Below are 22,707 nucleotides of genomic sequence, written 5' to 3'. Positions count from 1 at the left end.
GAAAGACTTGCCTATATGCTGTCTACAGTTCCTTTCCTCTTATCCTTTATTTTCCCCCAACATTTTTTTTTTTTTTTGAGAGAGGGTCTTGCTCTGTTGCCCAGACTGGAGTACAGTGGTGTGATCCCAGCTCACTGTAGCGATGACCTCTGGGGCTCATGTGATCCTCCTGAGGAGCTGGGACTACAGGCATGTGCCACTATGCCTGGCTAATTTTTTCTTTTTTTTTAGATGGAGTCTCACTCTGTCACCAAGGCTGAAGTGCAGTGATACGATCTCGGCTCACTGCCTTCCTGGTTCAAGTGATTCTCCTGCCTCAGCCTCCTGAGTAGCTGGAATTACAAGCATGCACCACCGTGCCTGGCTAATTTTTTTGTATTTTTAGTAGAGACAGGGTTTCACCATTTTGGCAAACCTGGTCTCGAACTCCTGACCTCAAGTGATCTGCCTGTTTCGGCCTCCCAAAGTGCTAGGATTACAGGCATGAGCCACCACACCTGGCGAAGTTTTGTTCGTTCTACAGAGATGGGGTCTATGTTGTCTAGGCTGGTCTTGAGCTTCTGGGCTCAAGTGATCCTCTTGCCTCTGCCTCCCAAAGTGTTGAGATTACAGGTGTGAACCTCGATGCCTGGTTCCAACGTCGTATTTTGGAAAAAAAAAAATCAAACCTATTGATGTGCTGAAAGAATATTATGAAGCAAACGTCCACATACCCTTCACCTAGATTCACCAACTGTTAACATTCTGTCATGCTCGCTTTCCCTCCCTTTTCATTCTCTCACAGATACATACATGCAAATTTATTTTTCATCAAAGCAACTGAAAGTTGCACATGTTAAAACACATCTCTAAATACTACCAGCTGTCTCTCTCCTAGGAACAAGGACATTCTCCTACATAAATAACATAATAACATTATCATACCCAAGATATTTAACACTGACATTAATATTTGCTCCATAAGCAAATTTCTCTAATTACGTTCTCTGTAGCTTTTTTTTTTTTTTTAAATCCAAGACCCAATTAAGGAGCACACATTGCATCTGGCTGTCATGTCTCTCCAATTTCCCTTATCTAGTCTGGAGGCAGGAAGGAGGGGACTGGCTTTTGGACGTTGAAAAGTGCCTGCTGGTTGTCTTGGAGGAGGTCCCCCGTAGGTTGGACCAGCCTGTTCCCTGTCATGAGATTCAGGTAATACATGTTCGGTAAACATAGTTCCTGGGTGGTATGTGCTTTCTACTGTATTATATCAGTTATTGATAAGGCTGAGTTCGATCACTTGGTCAAGGTGGTATCTGCCAAATTTCTCCGCTGCAATGACATAGTTTCTCTTTTGTAACTAACAAGTAATCTGTACTGCAATTTGAGATTTTAAGCATCTTGTTCCCTAACAAATTTTCTTTTTTTTTTTTTTTTTTTTTTTGAGACAGAGTCTCGCTCTGTCGCCCGTGCTGGAGCACAATGGCCGGGTCTCAGCTCACTGCAAGCTCCACCTCCTGGGTTTACGCCATTCTCCTGCCTCAGCCTCCCGAGTAGCTGGGACTACAGGCGCCCGCCACCTTGCCCGGCTAGCTTTTTGTATTCTTTGGTAGAGACGGGGTTTCACCATGTTAGCCAGGATGGTCTCGATCTCCTGACCTCATGATCCGCCCATCTCGGCCTCCCAAAGTGCTGGGATTACAGGCTTGAGCCACCGCGCCCGGCCAACAAATTTTCACTGAAATAGTTTGGCATCCACTGATGTTCCTTATGTGAATCTTTATTTTACTAGTGGTTACACATTGGTGATTTTTAATTATTCCTTGGCATTTATTGGCTGGCATTCCTTTATAAGTAACAGACCCCCACCCCTCACTTTTTTTGGTATCACTATGGACTTGGGTGTTCATTTATTATTCAGTATGTTAGAATCCATTATAATCATGCCCTTTGATGTTCAAACTTCCAAACTTGGCCAGAGGGAGCCCTTTTAACCCATCTCCAGTGTTACTGAGGAGTCTCCATCAATCTTTGAACACTTCTTTGGTTTTTGATGCAAAAGAAGCTCCAGAATCACCTTGTACCTTCCCTACCCCATTTCTCAAGGAAATCAGCCTGGAATCTGCCACTTCTTTAACGTGCCCTAGCTCCTTTTGGTGGGGAGTGGTATTTAGAAACCAAGATCTGGGCATCAGATGTGCTCATTGCCACTGGGATGTCACTGTTTCATGTCCTTTCAGTGGACACAACTAGGAGAGAAATACATACATATATTTAATGTAAATATATATAATTAAACATGAGTGTGTGTGTATATACATATTTTTTTTTAAATTAGAAGTTAATACTGTTATTTCTTATTGCAAGCCAACACCACCAGGTTCTTCCTCCTTCCTTGATTCCATATTTGCAGCCCCCTTCCACAACAGTGAGAACCCTGGTTTCTAACATCATCAATCTACTCATTTGCTTTATCCTACAATAAACACACAATTTCTTCAGAATTGCTACAGCAATATCATTATCAACAACTACTAAAGGCAAAAGTTCAAGATTTCTTAGCAATTCTTTTAGTCCTTAGAATATATCCTGTGATGGGCATACAGCGAGTATTGTGTTCAAAAAGATACTCTAATTCTTTTTTCTGTGTGGGTTATATTATCATTTAATATACAGTTAGGTTTGTTTTTACTGATATTCAATTTCAGGATTTTTCTGAATTTGTAAAACATTTATACAGTTCAAAAGTTAAAAAAACTATATAACTTCTGGTTTATCCCTCATTTACACAGAAATAAGTAGTATATCCATCCTTATTTCCTCTTCCTACAAATACCATATTACATATCCACGGGAGCCTGAATTAGGCAGTTCAAGAGGAATGAAGGCACTCGATGAAGGCTAGGGGTATATATTTGGGAGCTGCCGGCATACACACAGTATAGGAAGCTAGTAGACCAGTGGAGGCCCTCAGGGACATGTGTAGATAGAGAAGAGGGGCCAGGTTACTTCACTGTTGGGTGGTCTCTTTACACAACACAAGCTCTTGGTGATTCCCTTGGACATTTGACAGGCAGCTCAAACACAAGTCTAAAGCTGCATCTCTGAAGCTTCCTCCCAAACCTGCTTTGACTGCATCTTGGTAAACAGGATATTTCACCCTTCCAGCAGCTCAGCTTAAAATCCTCGATTTTTCTCATTTGCTTGAGTCCATCCTGCAATCCTTTGGCAAAGCCTGTGAGTTCTACCTTAATGGTACATTCAGAATCCACCACTTCTCACCACCTGCACCACGGTCAGCCTGGCCAGTGCCATTTTTATCCCACACCTGGATGACTGCGATGGCTTTCTAACTGTCCCCTGCTCCTTGCCCTCCCCATTCTCAACTCTGCAGTCAGAGCAGTCCTTATAAGAGCTAAGTCTGGCTATGTCAACCTTCTGTTTGAAACCCTCTGATGGTGTCTCTTCTCCCTTAGAGAGGCCCTGCGTGATTTGCACCCAACCAACCCCCTCCCTACCTCTGAGAGTAAGCCCTCCATGGTAAGCCTGTTTGATGTCCCCCAGATGGGGAGGCCTGACAAGTGCAAAGCCACTATGAGTGGTTGGGTAATGTTGGTCTAATCCTGGAACTCAATCCTGGGAAGCTCACTGCGCTTTTAGAACAAGCTGCATTCTTCAAGCAAGGCTTTAGAAATCAAGGTCCCTGTCTATCTACCTTACTGTCTTCTTTTCCAACTTTCAGAATTCAGGGGAGAGAGAAGGGTTCTACCTAACTAGTCCTTTGAGACCCCAATGAGAGAATCAAATCTCATTCATTTTGGAATCTGGCACTTAGCCCAATAACTGGCACACCATGAAAATAAATAAGTGCTTGTTAGCAAACACACAGATAAAAGAATCAATGAATGAACCCTGTAACAACTAACAGCTATGACATTCAATCCACGCCAGATCAGAGATGTAGAAAGGATGGTTTATAAGGATTTTTAACATAATTCTCTAAGTAGTTCTAGCACACGAGTCAGAGACAACTCGATCAGGAACCTTCTTTGGTGGGATTCTTCAGCCTGGGTTACTAGAACATCTATTGTTCAAGCTACCTCCAGGGAATAGACAAGAAAGATTATACTGTTCACCCTCCTCCTCTAGGTTCTAAAGCATAATGGTCTCTCTGGGCCAGCGCTATCCAATAGAAACATAATGTGAACCACATATGTAATTTACCTTTTTTTTTTTTTTTTTGAGACAGAGTCTCACTTACTCTGTCCTTCAGGCTGGAGTGCAGCGGCAGGACCTCAGCTCACTGAAACCTCCACTTCTTGGGTTCAAGTGATTCTCCTGCCTCAGTCTCCCAAGTAGCGGGGATTACAGGTGTGCATCCCCACGTCCTGCCTAATTTTTGTATTTTTAGTAGAGACAGGGTTTCACCATGTTGGCTACGCTGGTCTCGAACTCCTGACCTCAAGTTATCTGCCCGCCTCAGCCTCCCAAAGTGCTGAGATTACAGGCGTGAGCCACTGTGCCCGGCCTTAAAAATATTTTTTAATTAACCCAATTTATCTAAAGTATTATTACAACATATAATATAAAAATGATTAATGAGTCATTTACCTTCTTTTTCTTTCATATTAATCTGGTGTGGATTTTACACTTCAGCACATCTCAGATGGCACTGGCCACATTTCCAGAGCTGATGGACTAGACGCACAGCCAGCCTGGGCCCTCACCTCCTGTGATGGGGACGGCTGGGACATGAAGCAAAGAGCCTTGGCCTGGTTGGATCTGCCTGCTTCAGGGTGGTGTGCTGAGGTCTTGAAGGTGGCGCTTCCTGTTCACCTTCAAGGCATTCTTTTTTTTGAGACAGAGTCTCGCTCTGTCACCCAGGTGGAGTGCAGTGGCACGAACTCAGCTCACTGCAACCTCTGCCTCCTGGGTTCAAGTGATTCTCCTGCCTCAGCCTCCCTAGTAGCTGGGACTACAGGTGCCTGCCACCACACCTGGCTAATTTTTGTATCTTTAGTAGAGACAGGGTTTCACTATGTTGGTCAGGCTGGCACCAAACTCCTGACCTCCAGTGATCTGCCTGCCTTAGCCTCCCCAAAGTGCTGGGATTACAGGTGTGAGACACTGTGCCTGGCCAAGGCATTCTTATTACCACTCAATAGATGAGGAGACCGAGTCACTGGCGACTTCCTGCTGGCCTTGGGCAGGGCTATGGAGCCCTCCCACATCCTCTTCCTACACGGAGATACTGCCCCATTTCCTCCTCCACGGTACCTGGTACAGGGAAACAGAGGTTGCTGGGTGATGGCATCAAGAAATGTCACTGTACAAGGCCTGGAGATGGAATGCATGGAAAAAGAGGCAGTCTTCTATTGTTTCAAGAGAAGAAATCTCTTCAATCATAGCTTCCCAACAATGCAGACTGATCTTTTCTGAAGGCAGGGACCATGGTCATTCAAGGGGGAACTGCCGCCATGTCCTATGGCTATGATATGGGGCAAACAGGAGCGGCACTCATCTCTACACGTGGGCTAGGGCAGCCTATCCACGTAGTCCCACTCCACCCATGTCTCAGATGGAAGGAAAGGGGCCTCATCTTGTGTGATGCTGAGTCAGCTGGCCTCCCTGGGGCTTGCTTTTCTCTGCTGTAAAATGGGAGTAGTGATCTTTACCTCACTGGGCCGCTGGGAGGATGTCATACGGTACTGCACATAGTCACTTAGCCCAGTCCTGGCACTTAGTTAACATTCATAAATGTCATCTGCAGCCACCGGGCAGTTCAAAGATATACTCCTTTTTGGGATAAATGCCACCATCTTTAGTGGACAGCTGTTATTTCTTAACACAACTGGCTTTAAAACTAGAGAAAAATTCCAATAACTTAAGCATCTCCTAGGATTTAAACAGAACCCACAGCCCCTGTCAGGTAAACTTTTCCGTGGGAACAAAGCGTGGAGATGATGTCCTGGGAGTCCCTCCCCTACCTGCCAGAGATGTGAAGAGAATTCCCAGACTCACTCCCCTAATAAACCACAGACGCAGCTCGAGGGGATGGAAGGGAAGCCTCTGAGACTCAGAGCGGCTTCCCTCCTGGAGCCCAATCAAGTGGTTAAATCAGCAGCGGCTGTTTTTAAACTTCCCCTCAGAAATTTTTTAATTAGATGCTAAAATGTAGATTTTTTAAAAACTCACCATTTTAGAAATCCCCTTAGAAGCCAGGAGTGGGGGTTCTAATATGTGGGGAGCTCTTGGCATATGCCTGGTCCTCATGCTAACATCAGAGGGGAGGTATTCTTATTACCACTAAACAGATGAGGCTACTGAGTCACACGGGAGTCATGGACCTTGGCCAAAGTCACACGGTTAAGTTTAAACCTTCCCACCCCTCCCGTTTTCACAGACAAGGTGACTGCAGCCCTAGCAGGTGTCCTGAACCACTCAAGCTGGCCTGTCCCCATGGTGGCCTACTCCCAAGGAAGCGTTGCTTTTCCATTACTGTTAGACACTGACCTAGAGATTAAAACCACAGACTTCATAGGCTTCCTGAGATGTGAATTAGTCATTTCTCAGCTTTATTTTCAGAGGCAAAACGAAAAAAAGGGTGATGGTAAAATAGCAGTTTATTCTGAGTAAACCACAGAGCAGAGGCCAGGGCACATCTCATCACCTGGTGACAGAGCCCTCCCCCGGCCTCTGTCTTTTAGGTGGAGTTGTTTGGGGCAGTCTCCGTGGCTCAGAGGAACCTGCCTGTTAGGACGGCTGCCAGCCTAGGAGGGGCAGGTGGAGGCAGCATGCCATCTCAGCACTCCAACAGTACTCTGCTGGGGCTGCAGCCTCCTGCTCTCCAGCGCAGTGCCACCAGCAAAGCAGCCAGTCTGGGGGCAGGAAGGCCTGTCTAGCTGGGGCTGGGTCATGGTGATGGAGCCCTATGGGCCTGCAGGCAGGAGGTGGCAGCAGACGGCCCCCACCTCTGCTGCGCTAGCCCTGCTCAGAGACTCTGAGAACTCACAGTTTGTCCAGCCACCCTCTGGGCCTCCAGAGGAAAAACAGCATTTTCGTTTGTCAATGAGCACATACTTACGTATTTATCTCCCAGACAACAGGGGAAGGAGCTGGCAGCCACAATCCCTAGCAGCCTGGGACACTGCAGAAGGAGCTCATGGGCAGAGAAAGAAGACAGTGAAGGGACAGGAGTCACCTGAAAAGTCCTTCCCTGTCACCTTAGGGAAGCAGACTGCACTGGATAGTGCAGGTCAGACACGGCCCGGCATCCTCACTCAACCACCCCTTCACTCCATAAACGTTTACACGCTGAGCACTCGCAAGGTGCCGGGGTCAGGAGGAGGCCCAGTTTACCACCCAGGCCCCCTGCCCCCGAACAAGGGCAGTCCAGGCTCCTTCCTCCGAACTGGCGGAGAAAGTGTCAACTCGCCTCCCTCAGCCCTTTCTCCTCATGCAACCATTCTGACATGACACCCAAGCGTGCAGAGGGCCGGGATGGAAAAGCACACTGCGGTGCTACTGATACCAGCTGACTCTTAACTTCGGAGTTACTAGCCTAACCCCTATGGGAGGCTCCTGAGGGCCCCTGAGGTTCTGGGAAAGTTGGAGGTCCTGCTGGTTTAGGCACAGCCAGAATTTCACTGGTTTAGAGCCTAAAATTCAATCCACTTCATTTCCAGTCAAATGTATTGGCCCCCACTATGTACAGGGAGTTGTATCAGGTGCTGAGCAACACAAGGCCCTGCCCATGTGGAGCTGGTAGCGATGACAATGGCCACACAGCGATGACTAGGACCACTTCTTGTGCAGCGAGCAGCCAGCATCACTGCAGGCATTGAATAGGCCTCATCTCACTGAAGCCTCGAAATGACCCTCCAATACAGGTACCACTGTCTTCATGCCACAGACAGGGAGAGTGAGGCTGAGGAGTAAGTGACAGACCCTGGATTTGAATCAGTTCTGCTTCACACACCAGCCACACGGTCTCCTAATTTAGTAGAGAGAGGAGTAAGTAAGTACCCTAAGGATGGTTCAAACAAAGCAGACGCCAAGTTCAGAGGAAAGAGGGCTCACATCTGCTCTCGTCCCTGGAAGACTTCCTTCATTTCCTCTGGGTCGGTGTTCCACTGAAGTCGGCACCCACTCAGCGTGGGACGCTGGGCTTGGCTAGGATCACCACCATCCTGTCCCCACCCTGGCTTCCAACGCAGATGCCACAACCTGGGTGTAGATTCCTCTTCCCCCTTTTGAAGCCAAAGACTAGCAAATAAGCTGTTTATTAAGTGTGTTCACAACCTTGATCACCAGGGGAGTAAGTCACTGTAAGAGTAGAGGAAAAGACTTTCTGGCCAGGACTGCTTGTAAAAGTGAATTACACCCTTCTGGAAAAGCCCAGGACCAAGATGGCTCGTTCACAGCAGGCGCACATCAAAGGCCTCCTGGCTGTGCTAGCACCTGGGCTAAAACTACTCTCAGCGCAAAACCTCGGGACAGTCTCCTGGCCTCAAGCAAGAGGCCAAAGTTATACACTGGCTCTCTCAACTTGAGAGGTGGGATTATGGGTGCAACCAAGACACTGTTTTTAAACAACCCCAAAAATAATGGGTTGGAGAAGAACATATATTTCAGTGATGCCTGGAATTGCCAACATTTAGCTAGAAAGTGGGGAAGGGGATCTTCCTAAATCAGAAAGTCCTCCCTTTCTCACTGCCTTTATGCCTCAGCAGTCTGTATCAGTTACAAAACGGCCTCGCCATACTGATTAAAAAGGCTCCCCAACCAAGTGTTTTTGAAAGACAGCCATCCCTCTTCCCTGGATCTTGGACTCAGTCAAACAGCATTCCTCTAACTCCCTCCAAATTACCTCTCATTTAACACTCTGTAAACCCCACACCATCCAGGGAGTGCCCTTAGGAAAAACCAGGGCCAACCCAACTTCAAAAACTCAGTTGCTTTATTCTAGAGTCCTCAGAGCAGGAAACTGATCGTTTTTCAAGAGGGAATCTCATTTTTCACTGCTCTCCCTCAGCAGCTGTAGCCTTTAAGTCTCCTGGAGCTGAAGTTCTATTTTAAAGGCCCAAATCCTCCACAGGAGGCAGTCTCCTGCCGTCTGTCTGAAGGCCTACATCTCAGCCCGCCAGGGAGAGGGCATGGGCCACACGGCGGAGAGACAAAGCAGAGATCTGTTTTCTCCAACTCAGTTGCTGGAATCAGAACACACTTTCCTGTTGAAACAAAGTTAAAAACCAAGTCCCAGTTCCGGGCCCGCCCGCAAGGCTGGGGTTGCAATGTGGCTGAGAGCTTCCAACCAGCCAGACAAAGCGGGGTTCCGGGGACACAGGAACGCAGGTGGTCTGCACTCAGGTGGTCTATAAGATGACAAGGAAGTCAAGCCACCAACCCAGGGCTATGGCACACTGTGGGGTGAGTCAAATGCTGGGGACATATGGGGTCACTTTGTGAGAGATTCAGGAAAAGTCCATGAACGGAGGCCCTAGAACCGAGACTGGCAGATGGCGAAGGATCTGGCTGTGGTAAGTGCAGGGCAGTTGAGATGGGGGAGAACAGGTGCCCTGCAGAGTTGTGGGAACTGGTCCTGGCCACTTGAGGGGTGGATTTGTGGATTACTCCAATGCTGATGCTTACTATGCACAACCCATTTAGCACTTCCCAAAATCAATGTGATAGATGAAAACATGAAACAGAAAATCTCGGAGGCCATGCATGTATTAAGGCTAATATCGTTTCATGAAACTTACTTCAATCACAATCAACTTGAAACACTTGAAGACCCTTCTCCCTGGAGTGTGGGGTGGAGAAACCACCTCATTGGGCCAACAGGTGCTGCTGTAGGTTAGGGGTCATGTACGGTGGTCAAGACCGCAAACCTAGCCCTTAGCCAAAAGTTGCCAAGACACTAGTTGGCTTCCCCTCCTGAGCCTGGAACTAAGGACCATGCACAGGTGCAAAGGCACAGGTGGGCATTTCAGAGAGGGAGTAGCAGCTAAGGCAGAGGTTAATAACCTTTCTGACCCGGTAAGAAACGTATTTTATATTACAACCAAGTACACAAAATATGTCAAAAATCTAAAGATTTAAATTCTATTTTACTTTTTCACTACTTGCGATTTCAATGAATCAATCTAAGGCAACATTGTGTCCTCATCCTTTGTTCAGCTGAGAAGAGAAGGGGCTGGGCATCAGATGAGAGCATCAGCGTCACAGGTGAGGGGGTCCGGATGTCAGCTCTTTAGCCCTGGCCCAAATCTAATGAATCTGATGAACTGGGATCTCTGGGCCATCAGATTCCCTGGGGTCCCTGGGAAGGGACCAGGACACTGGGTTTCAACAAGTCCCCCAGGTGGCCCTGCAGTGCTGGAGTGTTAGAAGCACTGTTTCAGAAGACAAAGGTCTGAGGGAACTGGTTGAGCTATTAAGATTTTCCACATCTTGGGCCAAGGACAGGGAGGGGCTGATGGCAAGCCCAGCAGAGCCACATGGGAAGTGACAGGCAGATGGGACCCTTTGACTTTGACGGCAGGGAAAGTTCTAATCTCATCTCAGATCAGAACATGCCTCAGGATAAGCCCCTCCTGGTTGGGAAACAAGTCTGTAAATGCTGAACCTGGAAAAGGCCCGTGTACGGGAAGAGGGGGTGACCACTGGTTGGACGAACGGAGGCAAGATGGCGCAGTTCCGGGTTCTTCACCATCAACTTTCCCACGCCCGGGAAAAACATGGGTACTGCGCAGGCGCAACCCAACCTCCGACGGAGAAGAACCGGAACCCGCCTAGCCACGCCTACCGCCCCGCCCCCGACCCGCCTATGTCCCGCCCACTGCCCGCCCACTCCCGGGCCCAGGACATAAAAGCCGCTCCCGGCGGGCGCGCGGTGCGAACTTCCCTGGCCCCTGCTCCTCCTGTGCGGACCTAGGAACCTCGCCCGAGAACGCTGGAGCAACTTCGTCGGCCTCCACCGCTGGAGACTGGTGAACCTCGCTCCCTCCTTCACATTGGCTTGTAAATAAAGTTTTTTTGCCTTGCCTACTTGCCTTTTCTCTGGCATTTGTTCTGGGGGTCGCATTAAAGCAAATCAACCACCAGTTCCAGCCACCAAAGTCCAACTAAGCCGTCACCCCTACCAAGGAAATGTAGCTGAATCAGGTTCTTCTGGTAAAAGGCTCAGAGCACCAGTCAGCCAATATCTCCTAAGCCCTACCGTGTGTGTGGAGTGGCAGACATAAGAACCAGGGGGCCAAAGCCACCACTGAGCCCTGCTCTTCCTTCTGCTTCCGGGCTTGTTTATATTTGGCTGCAGACTTTGTTTAGCACCTACTTTGTGCTGGGAAAATATGTGCTTTTTGCCCTCAAATAACTGCTCTAAGTTGGTGATTCTCAGGAGAGGAGGGAGGTGGGTCAGAATGACCTGGCATCTTCTGAAAAAGTGCACCCAAAAAAACCATACATGTTCCTATTTGCAATCAGAAGAAGGCAAATCTGAACAAATCTTTTTGTCTCTTTCATAGGAATACAGAGTAGATACAACGATTTTCTTTTTTTTTTTTTGAGAGGGAGTCTTGCTCTGTCGCCCAGGCTGGAGTGCAGTGGCCGGATCTCAGCTCACTGCAAGCTCCGCCTCCCGGGTTCACGCCATTCTCCTGCCTCAGCCTCCCGAGTAGCTGGGACTACAGGCGCCCGCCACCTCACCCGGCTAGTTTTTTGTATTTTTAGTAGAGACGGGGTTTCACCGTGTTAGCCAGGATGGTCTCGATCTCCTGACCTCGCGATCCGCCCGTCTCGGCCTCCCAAAGTGCTGGGATTACAGGCTTGAGCCACCGCGCCCGGCCGATACAACGATTTTCAAATCAGAATTCCTAAGAGGGAGGGGCTGAAACATCAGTGTGTCCCAAATCAGGGCTGGGTGAAAAGCCACCATGCCACTTGGCCTGCTAGGAGCAGGCCCAAAAGCTAGAGGTTGGGGTCCCAACTCCACTGCTGACCCTGCCCTGTAGATGAACTGTGTCCTGAGTGGAAAGCAGGATCTTTAAAGTTCTTTGAACACATTCTAAGATGATAACCACCTTTTACATATAAGATGAACTTAGGCCGGGCGCGGTGGCTCAAGCCTGTAATCCCAGCACTTTGGGAGGCCGAGAGGGGCGGATCACGAGGTCGGGAGATCGAGACCATCCTGGCTAACACGGTGAAACCCCGTCTCTACTAAAAAAAATACAAAAAACTAGCCGGGCGAGGTGGTGGGCGCCTGTAGTCCCAGCTACTCGGGAGGCTGAGGCAGGAGAATGGCGTGAACCCGGGAGGCGGAGCTTGCAGTGAGCCGAGATTGCGCCACTGCACTCCAGCCTGGGCGACAGAGCGAGACTCTGCCTCAAAAAAAAAAAAAAAAAAAAAAAAAGATGAACTTAGAATTTGCTAAACAACTAAACCAATTGGAATCAATTGTAAATCAATTAGAAGGGAAAGGAATTTGCTGAGGACCTTGTGACCCAAAGCACAGGTCCTCTGCAGATGGATAGAAAGCTGGACGTTCCTATCAACTCCATCTGTGCCGGGCTACAAAAGCCCCTCCCCCGGCCAACAGAGAGCAAAGGAGGGGCCAGCAGAAAGTCCAATGGTGTTGAGTCAGAAATTGCCAAGAGCCACCAAGTGACCATGAAGAAAAACAGGCCGCTTCATTTTCCGCCAGGTAGACAGGGCCCGTCATGTACTCATCATGGCCTCTGTTTCCTAAAAGACAGTTCCATTCTGCAGCTGGTGTCTGCCAGTCCCCGTGTCCTCAGATCTAAGGGTCCCTTGATAACAGAAATGTGGAACTCGGAGAGCTAGTAGACATGTTCACAAATGCATAACCATCCGTGGACTGAATCTATAAACGGGTCTCTAAACTCTGTAAAAAGCAGAATTATGGGGGCAGAGAGTTATGCACATTGTTCGAAGCCAACTTTGAAAGCATTTTTGGTTCTAACTTTTGCTTTACAAACTGAAGCACCACCGGAGAGCAGGGATTGGGATATATCTAGTTTCTTTATAATAATATTTTCGTATTCTTTGTGGTGGGGGTTGAGAGCAGTGTTTTTAAATTTTTCATCAAAACAAAAATATTAGCACAGAACTATGTGTCCTGAAGCTTGGTTAAAATCCGGGGTGCTTCAAATGGGGCTTGCCGCTTTCAACATTCCTTTCCGAGGGCAATGAAACAACTACGTAAAGACCAGTCTGAAAATGCTGAAATAGGCGGCTTGCAGGGCATGATTTTGCTTTAAAATTCTGCCCTCTTACCCAAAGCAGTCAGCCTGACTTGAAAAGGAGCTCAGACCTCTGTGTTATGAACGGGCCCTGGTCCAGTTCCCCAAGGCGTGAGAAGCCACCACTGTGGTCCCTCTCCCTCAGGTGCAAGGAAATCTAGGTCTCCACACTTGGCTCAGGAGAAAACTGTTCCCCTGCATCGTTTCGGGCAGCTAGGGCTGGAGCTCTGACTGCTTGGGCCTGGTGGGCACGTGGGGGTGGGAACCGCCGGGTAGAGTCCAGTCTGGTGATGGCCTCCCTGGCACAGCCCACCTGCTCCAGTTCAGACGGCCTTCCCAATCTGCAGAGGGATCCCTAGAAGGAAAGTCCAATCTGAGCTGGCTGCCTGCTGAGGAAAAGCCTCTGTCCTGTCCCCTACTCCTCAGAGAACAAGAAACCCTGTGGAGGCGCAGGGAGGGCAGACCTGAAGCATCACTACTGTGGTCGGGGGACAAGTGCTACACAAGTGAGGCCAAAGACCCCTAACCAAGTCTGGAGAGAGGGGTGGGGGTGGCCTCCCCCACAAGGTGAACGCTTAAACCTTGGTCCGGTTCCCCGGAAGCAGACTCCTGGGATGTGCAGGGACACTGGGGGGTTGTGGAGGAGCAGCTGGGAGGGAGAGAGCGGAGAGAAGGCAAGCGTCACCGCCCTTTCCACAGACGGTGGTGGGGGGGTGGTGGTAACTATGCTTACCACCAGGAGGAAACTGGCTTAAGCAGAAGCTGGTGAGATTTGCTGCACTTGGCTGGATTTGCACGGTATTTCTGGTGGGGATGAGGTATGGACCGAGGGGAAAATGCTCCCAGCAGAGGGTGAGCATGTCTGGAAGGCCCCAGCCCAGCAGGGTCAGCTGAACAGGAGACCTGACTCAGGGAGGGCGAGAGCCAGGGGCTGGGCGAGGCTGCAGAGGAGGGCTCTGCGGGAGTAAGGAGCCCGGCAGCTTCCTGCGGGTGCTGGGACACGCCATCCACAGGGTTCACGATGTTTTTCTTCTCCAGCCATGAGAAAGGATTAATTCAGAAATCTAAAAATGGTCCCCAACAGGCTGAGAAGCTAAACACCCACAAGCCACCTTCCACTAAGAGATGAATTACCAATGTACTGGTGGTCCTGATGTTTAGATAAAAATGAATGCCCCCAACCTTGTCTTGCAGCAAACTGCCACAATGCAAAATCCATAGTAAGCACACACCATTATCCTGCCCCTGTACCAGGAAAGCCCCTGAGGAATGAAGGTAGAGAAGAGGAATTTAAGGCAAGGGTTAGGCAGGACCTAGTCTACCTCTTGCTCCTCAAAAGATAGCCTGTAACTTACTGAGCACTTACTATATGCCAGCCCTGACAGGCAGACATTAACTGCCATTTTGCAGATGAAGAAACTAAAGCTCAGAGAAAAGAACTAGGTGCAAAGTCACAGCATGATTGGGAAACAGCCTGAACTCGGACTGCTCAGTTTGACAACAAATTCACAGTCTTTTTTTTTTTTAATCTCACTCTGTGGCCCAGGCTGGAGTGCAGTGGCATGGCTGCAGCTCACTACAGCTTCGAACTCCTGGGCTCAAGGGCTCCTTCCACCTTGGCCTCCCAAAACGCTGGGATTATAGGCTGGCCTCACAGTCTTAATCACGACAATAAAGTGCCTTCCTTAAGGGGAGCCACTGGCCATGTCTTTTAGAATGGGGAGGTGGGCACCAACAGTGTAATGGAAAGGATGTAAAAGAAAACCACGGACAGGAGGCAGCCACAATAACCTCCTTCTGCCCCAACTGACCAGCTTCTGAGGTGGGCATGGGCAGCCGCTGGGGGCAGCGCACCCTGAGGAAAGGGGCAAGGGCTGTGAGGAAGTGAAGGGTTCCTCAAATGTGCTCCCCTCACCCCAATCTCAGTGCCCACCATGGTATTGGGAATCACCTGTGTGGGGGACTGACTCCCCTTCAAGGCAGCTGAACCCCAAGCACCCCAGCTGGGCTAAGATCTCCAAGATGGGCAAGAAAATCTGGGGACACAACTGCCAAACGATGAGAAAACTTAACTTGGCTCCAAGCCCAACCACTTCCTTTGATGGGCAGCAGATGCCACAAAGAGTGGTTGGTGCAGCTGACACATACCTGGAACGACACCGCCTGTCCTCTTGTTCTGTCCCAAGGTTGTCAGGCTGGGATGAAATCCCAAGAAAGAAACTGGGGCATGTGGTCACTACCATAGCAGACTGCCAGTTAGGGACATCAGAATACATTTCTCTGTCCTCAAGTTAGGAAGTGAGAGGACAAACCTGGCCTTCTGTGTTGGTTCAGCTACTAATTGGTTTTGTTAATTAGGCAACACACAATTTCTCCAAGCCTCTTTTCTCACCCACAGCTATTAGCCTAGTCAGCGGTTCTCTAAGTGTGGTCCTGAACCGACAATGACCGCAGCCTCACCAAGAGACTTCTTAGAAATGCAAATTCTTGGGCCCCAGGCCACACCTACAGAAGCAGACACTCTGGGGGTAGGCCCAGCAATCTGGTTTCACAAGCTCTCCAGGTGATTCTGATACACACTAAGTTGGAAGACCACTGGCCTAGCTGATGGCCCTTTTTATTGTTTTAGAAACCATCCTTCCTTACGGTCTCCTACCTGTAGTGCTACTGACTTCATTTACCCAACAAATATTTACAAAGTTTCTACTATGTGCTAGGAACTGGGGACACCAGGGGAACACACTCACGTCTGCTTTGTGTTTAAGCTGTCATCACAATGAACGTGCACGCAGCTTGCTGGCTGGTTGTTTACTGAGTAAGCAGCACAACTGTATTTTCCAGCAACTTGCCTCTTTAGCCATGATCTTCTCCCAAAACTTATTGTACTTTTAAAATTAAAGAGCTCTGCATTCAAGTAGATATGCAATGTGCTAACAAATACAATGTTACTGTGTTGCTGTTGATGAAAGAAAGAGATTATGGATGTCCAATTAACATAAGCACAGAAAATCACCTGGAAAACTTCTAGAACGAAATATAGAAAAGAGTAACACAGACAACATTCCTTTCTCCTAAAACTATTTTCGTGACTCACAGCGCTCACGGGTCTTGAATGTTATTCTAGGCACAAAATAACAAACACCAAGTGACATTTTTAGCAGTCCATTTTGCTTCAGGACATACACACAGGAAATGCAAAAGCAAAAACAAAAGTTAAAATGCTCTACCCTAAGAGGAAGGAGGCAACCAAACCACCACAACATGAAAAACAGGACTAAAATTAGCTTCCTCCCTTACGCTTAAGGGTCTTGCTAAAAACATCTGCCAACAGCTTTTCTTCCTCTCTCCTCTGCTCAAGCAGACCAGGGAAGGCAAATGAAACAGGCTCAGAAGACAAACAAGCGGCCAGCTGCTGCAGAGCTCGGCGTTAACAAGAGTCTTGGTCTGCATCAATCCCACAAAGATTCACTCCAGGCCAGAACTAAATTCTCCTAAGTCAAAACTATATCATGGGATTTGACCCTTTTGAGTAGAAGCAGAAATCAGAGTTCTTACCCAGAGCACAGGTCAACAAGCTCCTGTCTGCACTAGTTAAAACAACTCACCTAATAATTAATATAACATACTCACAGCTGTTTCTGCTTAGAATCGAGGTCAATGCAAACCACAGGGCTAATGTGCAAAGTTACAAAGCAATTCCTCCCCTAATGGTAGGTATTTATTTAGGCAACACTAAGCAAGCAGCAAATGAGACACTTTAAAAGCAAACAGAGTCAGAAGCTTAGAACTCAAGATTTACTGCAACTGAGTTGTATTCATTTGGCTCTAAGTTTCCTAGTGGCAAAGGTAAAAAGGTAAATAAGATGGGTTTTGTCCATTAAAAAAAAAAATAAACTCAACAGAAGAGGGACTTTTCCTAGCACATTCTAGAGGGAATTTCAAGAAGAATGTAAAGTAACTTGGAATCTGGTCTTCAACTTTGCTTTTACAAGATCTAGGATGTTCTTCAAATAACGATTTAATATTTACACAAAAATCAATAGTCTGATAACTTCATATCAATACATATTTCTTAGAGAATCTAAACCACTGGTATAAGCCAGTGTACTGTTTTCAGGAGCTCTAACTTAATACACTACTCTCAAGAACTTAACAGAAATATGTTCTTCCCCATCTATTTCTGGCAGAAGTGAGATGGTGGTCACATCGACACTGAGCTCTGAGGCCCAATGTTTGCAGCTCAGAGCGGTTAAGTGCTGATGACTAAGGGATGACACACACCCATGCCTACAGGGACTGTGAGTACTGCAGGTATTAGCAGGACCTCAGGGGTGCAAAAGGATACCTAATCAAACAACACACCAGGAGGCCAGCCTCCATGATGGGGTGTGCCAGGGGCACAGGCAGCCCTCTTCCTCCTCAGAGCACCTCTCTTCAGAGAACCAACAATCAAATGGGAGCCAGGACTGCACAGGGGAGGCCGGAGGGTTTGGTTTAACCATCTCCCCCTGCTTTGTTTTTATGAGTGAAACTGGATACGGTTTAGAAGGGCAGTAGCTAGACAAAACAGGCCAGCAGGAGCAGGACAGATAAAAAATGCAGGAATTCCTCAGCCCGGAGAAGCAAAGGCTAAGAGGTAGCAGTGACTGGGGGTTGGGGTAAATGAGGAGGAGAATCCTAGGACAAATATGGCCCCAGGGTGCTGGAAATGCACGCGAGGAAATCCCAGCGGGGAACTCATTATTGACAAGCGGGAGGAGGGGTGGGGTCAGATAGATTATAAATGTCTCAAGATGCTACCTCCTTGGAAGCTGCAGCTGACTTCAGGGAAGACAAGCCCAAGGGACCAGCCCCTGTCCTCCATGTGTCCTTCTGTAAAAGAACACTGGGCCAAATGATGTGGGATGCCCCCTCTTCCACTATGACCAAGGAAACCTGTCAGTGCTACAAAAAGGACCTCAGGAGCCATTTTCGGCTTTGCCTCATGGGAAGAAAAAGGGAACAGTGGATTAGAAGCTCACCAAGGCTGTGATTCAGATGTTCCTGTCCTAAAGTGATCTGACTTGGCTCGGATTTTTGTAACATTAAATAAGTACCAGTAACAACTTGTGTAAGTCCTGAAACGTTTCGTATCGCCGCATAACGAAGCACACAAACTCAGTGGCTTCCAATACACATTTATCCTCTCCTAGCTTTTGTGGGTCAGGGGTCCGGGTTCATGCACAGTTTAGCTGGGTCCCTGCAAGGCTGCAATGAGGGTACTGCACAGCAGGGACTCTGCCAGGGAAGGGTCTTCATTCAAGCTGTCCACTTGGGGTGTGGGCAGAAAAACTGATTTCCTTGCAGCTGTAGGACTGAGGTCCCCTGCTTGCTGGATGTAGGCAGAAGCCACCTTCAGCTCCCTGCCACAGGGGCCTCTTCCTCAAAGCGAGCCAGGACGAAGGGCCCCAGAGGGAGTCAGCTGGCAAGAGGAGTTAGAAGCGGGAAGCGAGTCACAGACCACATCCAACTCTAGGGGAGACAATGGTGTCAACTCCAGGACGCAAGAATCTTAGGGGTCACCTTAAAGTCTCTCTGCCATATGCATCCAGCTCCTTTACAACTGTAAAATCAAACCACATTTATAACTAAACGCAACTAAAACTAACTCCCATCCCCAAATTCTGATTAACAGTGCTCATTTATAAGGGCATATCTTCTTGAGACTGCACAGTCAGTTCCAATGTGAATCCAGTGTAGGGAGTTACAGTTATATTGGGGTTCAATATGCTTAACTGTGTGTCACAATGACAACTCATTCTCTTACCACGTTTTGCTACTGAATCACTAGACATCATTTTAGCTTTCTGTCGGCAGAAGTGCCTCATCCACATTATTAAACCTGGTTCTGCTCTTTTCTCATCAGTCTGTCCACTGCAACTGAAGGAGGGGGAAGGGCATACAATGGAGTATGGAGAAAACTCAGGCGAATTTAGCTACATGCATTTGGATAGACAGAGAGACAGACAGAGAGGGCAGGGAAAGGAGGAAGGAAACACATTTTAGGCAAATCACTCTCCGACTGAGTCAGAGCACATATGATCCCAGATGAGCATCAGATGGAGAGGTGAGGTGGCGGCTTCCTCAGTTCCTTCATGTGTTCTGGGGTGTGAACATCTCACCTCGCTGCTACGATTCTGGTGTTGAAAGGCAACGATTTTCTTTTTACAACATAGTGCCCAAATATAAAACAAATTCCTTCATTTGCTCCAAAGCAGAGGGCAGCAAACTTTCCCTGAAGGGCAACATACAAGACACTGGACTTCGTGGGCCATACAATCTGCTGCAAATATTCAACTGCCATTTTGGTGAGAAAGCAGCACCAACAATACGTAACTAAATGGGTATGGCTGCATTCCAACAAAACTTTATTTACAAAAACAGACAGCCAACTGGATTTGGCCCATTTGCCATCCCCGCTTTTAAGAAACAGCATTCTGTTCCGACGCTGAAGACAACCGGCTTTGTGGGTCTCCGACAAGGATTCTCTGTTTGATTATGACTATGGGCAACTGGTGCTGCGTGGACTTTTCAGACCCAACCCCCGACTGTATGGAATGCAGCTCCACGACACAACTGGGCAGCCATACAAGGAGCTGCCCAATCGGCCTGAAATCAACACAGTCACCATCCAGGCCGTCCACAAGATGCTGGGTTCCCTCCTGTTTGAATAATTATTTTCTCCCACAGAGCTTCCTTGACCTCCTAGACTGGGTAATGAGGTCACAGCTTTCTGCACAGCATTCACCTCCCTGTACTGTAGGTTACATCTACCGCCTTTGTTTTCCACCCGGCAGTGAGAGGATGCCTCCTGGAAAAGGCAGGCAAAGCCTCTCTTTTGCTCAGTGCCTAGCACAGTACCAGAGACTTAGATAGTCCTCATTAACATCTGCTGATGAAGAAAGCGGGTTTCAGTGTATGTTTTCTCAGCCCGTGTTTTACATTCAGAGTACTTAAATCTAACTACATCATCATACTCTAATGATTTAGTTGAACTATGATGGAGTTCTGATGAAATGGAACATGTAAAATAAGTTGACTGCTGAGGTGTTGAGGTTCAAAACCATGCAAAGATAATAAAATAAAATTACCAATAGGATCTGTTAAGTCAAATGTTATGTTAAATTAATACCAGCCTCTGGCTTCTTGACAATACTGGAAAATTTGAGAATGCAAGCCTGGACAACAGACTCAATTCATAATCAATCAGTAAGCTTTCTGAGTGGCCAATCAAGTAACTTGCATACAGTTTCTTTTTCTTTTTTCTTTTTTTTGAGATAGAGTCTTGCCCTGTCCCCCAGGCTTGAATGCAGTGGCATGATCTCAGCTCACTGCAACCTCCACTTTCCAGGTTCAAGCAAATCTCCTGCCTCAGTCTCCCAAGTAGCTGGGACTACAAGTGTGTGCCACCACCACTGGCTAATTTTTTCTGTATTTTTAGTAGAGGCGGGGTTTCACCATCTTGGCCAGGTTGGTCTCAAACTCCTGGCCTCAAGTGATCTGCCTGCCTCGGCCTCCCAAAGTGCTGGGATTACAGGCTGAGCCACCATACCCGGCCTTGCATAGAAATCCCATTCACTCCTCCCCAAAAGTCTGTTCTCAACTGAGCATGTTTTCCTCAGATTTCATTTTTTAAAATGCCAAGAGTAAGGTGGTCCTTGGCTTTTAATGGAAAGAAGCAAAGGAAATGCATGGAGGCAACGCAGCCACTTGTACAGCCAGCCTCCTGTGATTCCTTTAGAACTCAGAGCAGTTCCTAGGTTGGTGCTAAGCAGGACAAGTTTAAATGTAGCTGACAAACACTAAATGCTTAATCTTCTCTCCCTCCATGCCACACATCCCAGGATCCTCCACCCCCATGCCTTAAAAAAATCAATTTTCATACACTTTTCTATATAAATGGGAAATTAACCTGTCAATCTTGATACTCCACTATCACATGGGTCCCAAGAGTTTAATAACGAAACAGTGCAGGCTGTGTGGAACAAGCGCGTTACCCACGTGAAGATACACAGCAGTTCTTCCATAAATCATGGGAGTCGCTCATGGATGGAGGCTCCCTGGAACCTCTGAATGAGAAGCATTTGCATTAGGAGCCCAAGTACCCAAGAAAAGAAAGAAAAATGAGCCACAGCCAGGTCTCTTGACTTTTCCAAGGTTAGTTCATGCACAGTTACCTGCCTGGGCAGAGGTGCTTAGAGGAGATGCGCTGGAGACACCGTGCCAGACGAAAGGGAGATCTCTCAAGGTAGAGAATTGTCACCCCAGGTCACTCCCTTTAAAAGCCCCCAAATCCCACAAGCTAAGAACTTTGGGAAGAACTGAAGTCAATGATTCCGAGTCTGTGAACACCTCCAGTCAATGGTTTAAACTCTGGTGGTGAATAAAAATGGAAAAAGCCCTAAAAGAACCACAATTCACTGTTTATACATAAACCAGTGTCAGCAAGTGTCCTGTGTTTCTTCTCCCAGTGGATGTTAACTACCCATTAACATAAGCCAGAAACCTGGTGGCATCCTTGACTCACTTTATACTGCTAAAGAAAATGTACAGGGGCCTACATTTCTGGCATTCAGCTGGCTACTCTGAAACTTTGTAAGAAATTTACATCTATAAAGGAAATCTCCATTTTGTAAGGGCTCTGCCTGTCTGCACCCTGAATCACTAGAAACTATTACAATGAAGAAAGCAAGACTCAAATCTAAATAACAAGCCTGTGGCTGGGTGTGGTGGCTCACGCCTCTCATCCCAACACTTTGGGAGGCCAAGGTGGGCAGATCACTTGAAGCCGGGAGTTTGAGACAAGCCTGGCCAACATGGCAAAATTCTGTCTCTACCAAAAATACAAAATTTTAGCCAGGTATGGTGTAATCCCAGTTACTCGGGAGGCTGAGTCAGAAGAATCACTTGAACCTGGGAGGTGGAGGCTGCACTCCAGCCTGGGCCATAGAAACGAAACTCCGTCTCAAAATAAAAATTAAAAAAAAAACAAAAACAAATAATAAGCCTCACCTTGGACCACTGTGTCTTAACTGGGCTTCCCACTTTACCCCTTTCTTTCTTTTGACAAATAATAGTGTTTAATTTTATGCCTCTGAGATGTCAGTTTTTAAACTCATTTCATCCAAGAGTCATCTTTTTGGAAGGACAGATTTAGGGCTGCCTAGCTAACAACTGCTTAGGGTGATGGAACAGAAAATGGAAAGATTAATAGTTTGAAATAAAAAGAATCATGTTTAACTTCTGTTTCTTTGATTCTGTGATTTTTTTTTATACCTGTCTTGTTTGTCAACAAAAATAAAATAACGTAAGATGATGGGGCAGAGGAGGGACTGATGACAACTGAGTGCTTCTGAGAATCTGTCTTTGGGCAGGTACGAGTTCAGAGAACGCCTCTCCCTGCATTCGTTATATTTCAAGT

At 47.5% G+C, this 22,707-nt stretch overlaps 1 protein-coding gene across 7 annotated transcripts in view; it reads right to left on the bottom strand.

Moving 5' to 3' along the window:
• RAPGEF1 (Rap guanine nucleotide exchange factor 1) overlaps positions 1 to 22,707 on the bottom strand; it is a 162,968-nt gene that overhangs the window by 88,968 nt on the left and 51,293 nt on the right. For 2 of the 7 annotated variants that reach the window (XM_030919857.1, XM_030919860.1), the window contains exon 1: positions 15,396 to 15,671. The exons of 4 other annotated variants lie outside the window; for them this stretch is intronic. Coding sequence is in view for 1 of the 3 variants with exons in the window: in XM_030919856.1 (XP_030775716.1) it covers positions 4,591 to 4,606 (16 nt within the window). In the remaining 2 variants the exon portion in view is untranslated. Of the gene's footprint in view, positions 1 to 4,590; positions 4,622 to 15,395; positions 15,672 to 22,707 lie in introns of those variants that run through there. One more of the 7 variants, XM_030919856.1, reaches the window with a different exon arrangement.

The sequence above is a fragment of the Rhinopithecus roxellana genome, chromosome 16, assembly GCF_007565055.1.
Source record: "Rhinopithecus roxellana isolate Shanxi Qingling chromosome 16, ASM756505v1, whole genome shotgun sequence".
NCBI classification, from domain to species: domain Eukaryota; kingdom Metazoa; phylum Chordata; class Mammalia; order Primates; family Cercopithecidae; genus Rhinopithecus; species Rhinopithecus roxellana.
The sequence above is the reverse complement of the archived record's forward strand: the minus strand, read 5'-3'. Positions and strand labels throughout refer to the sequence as shown.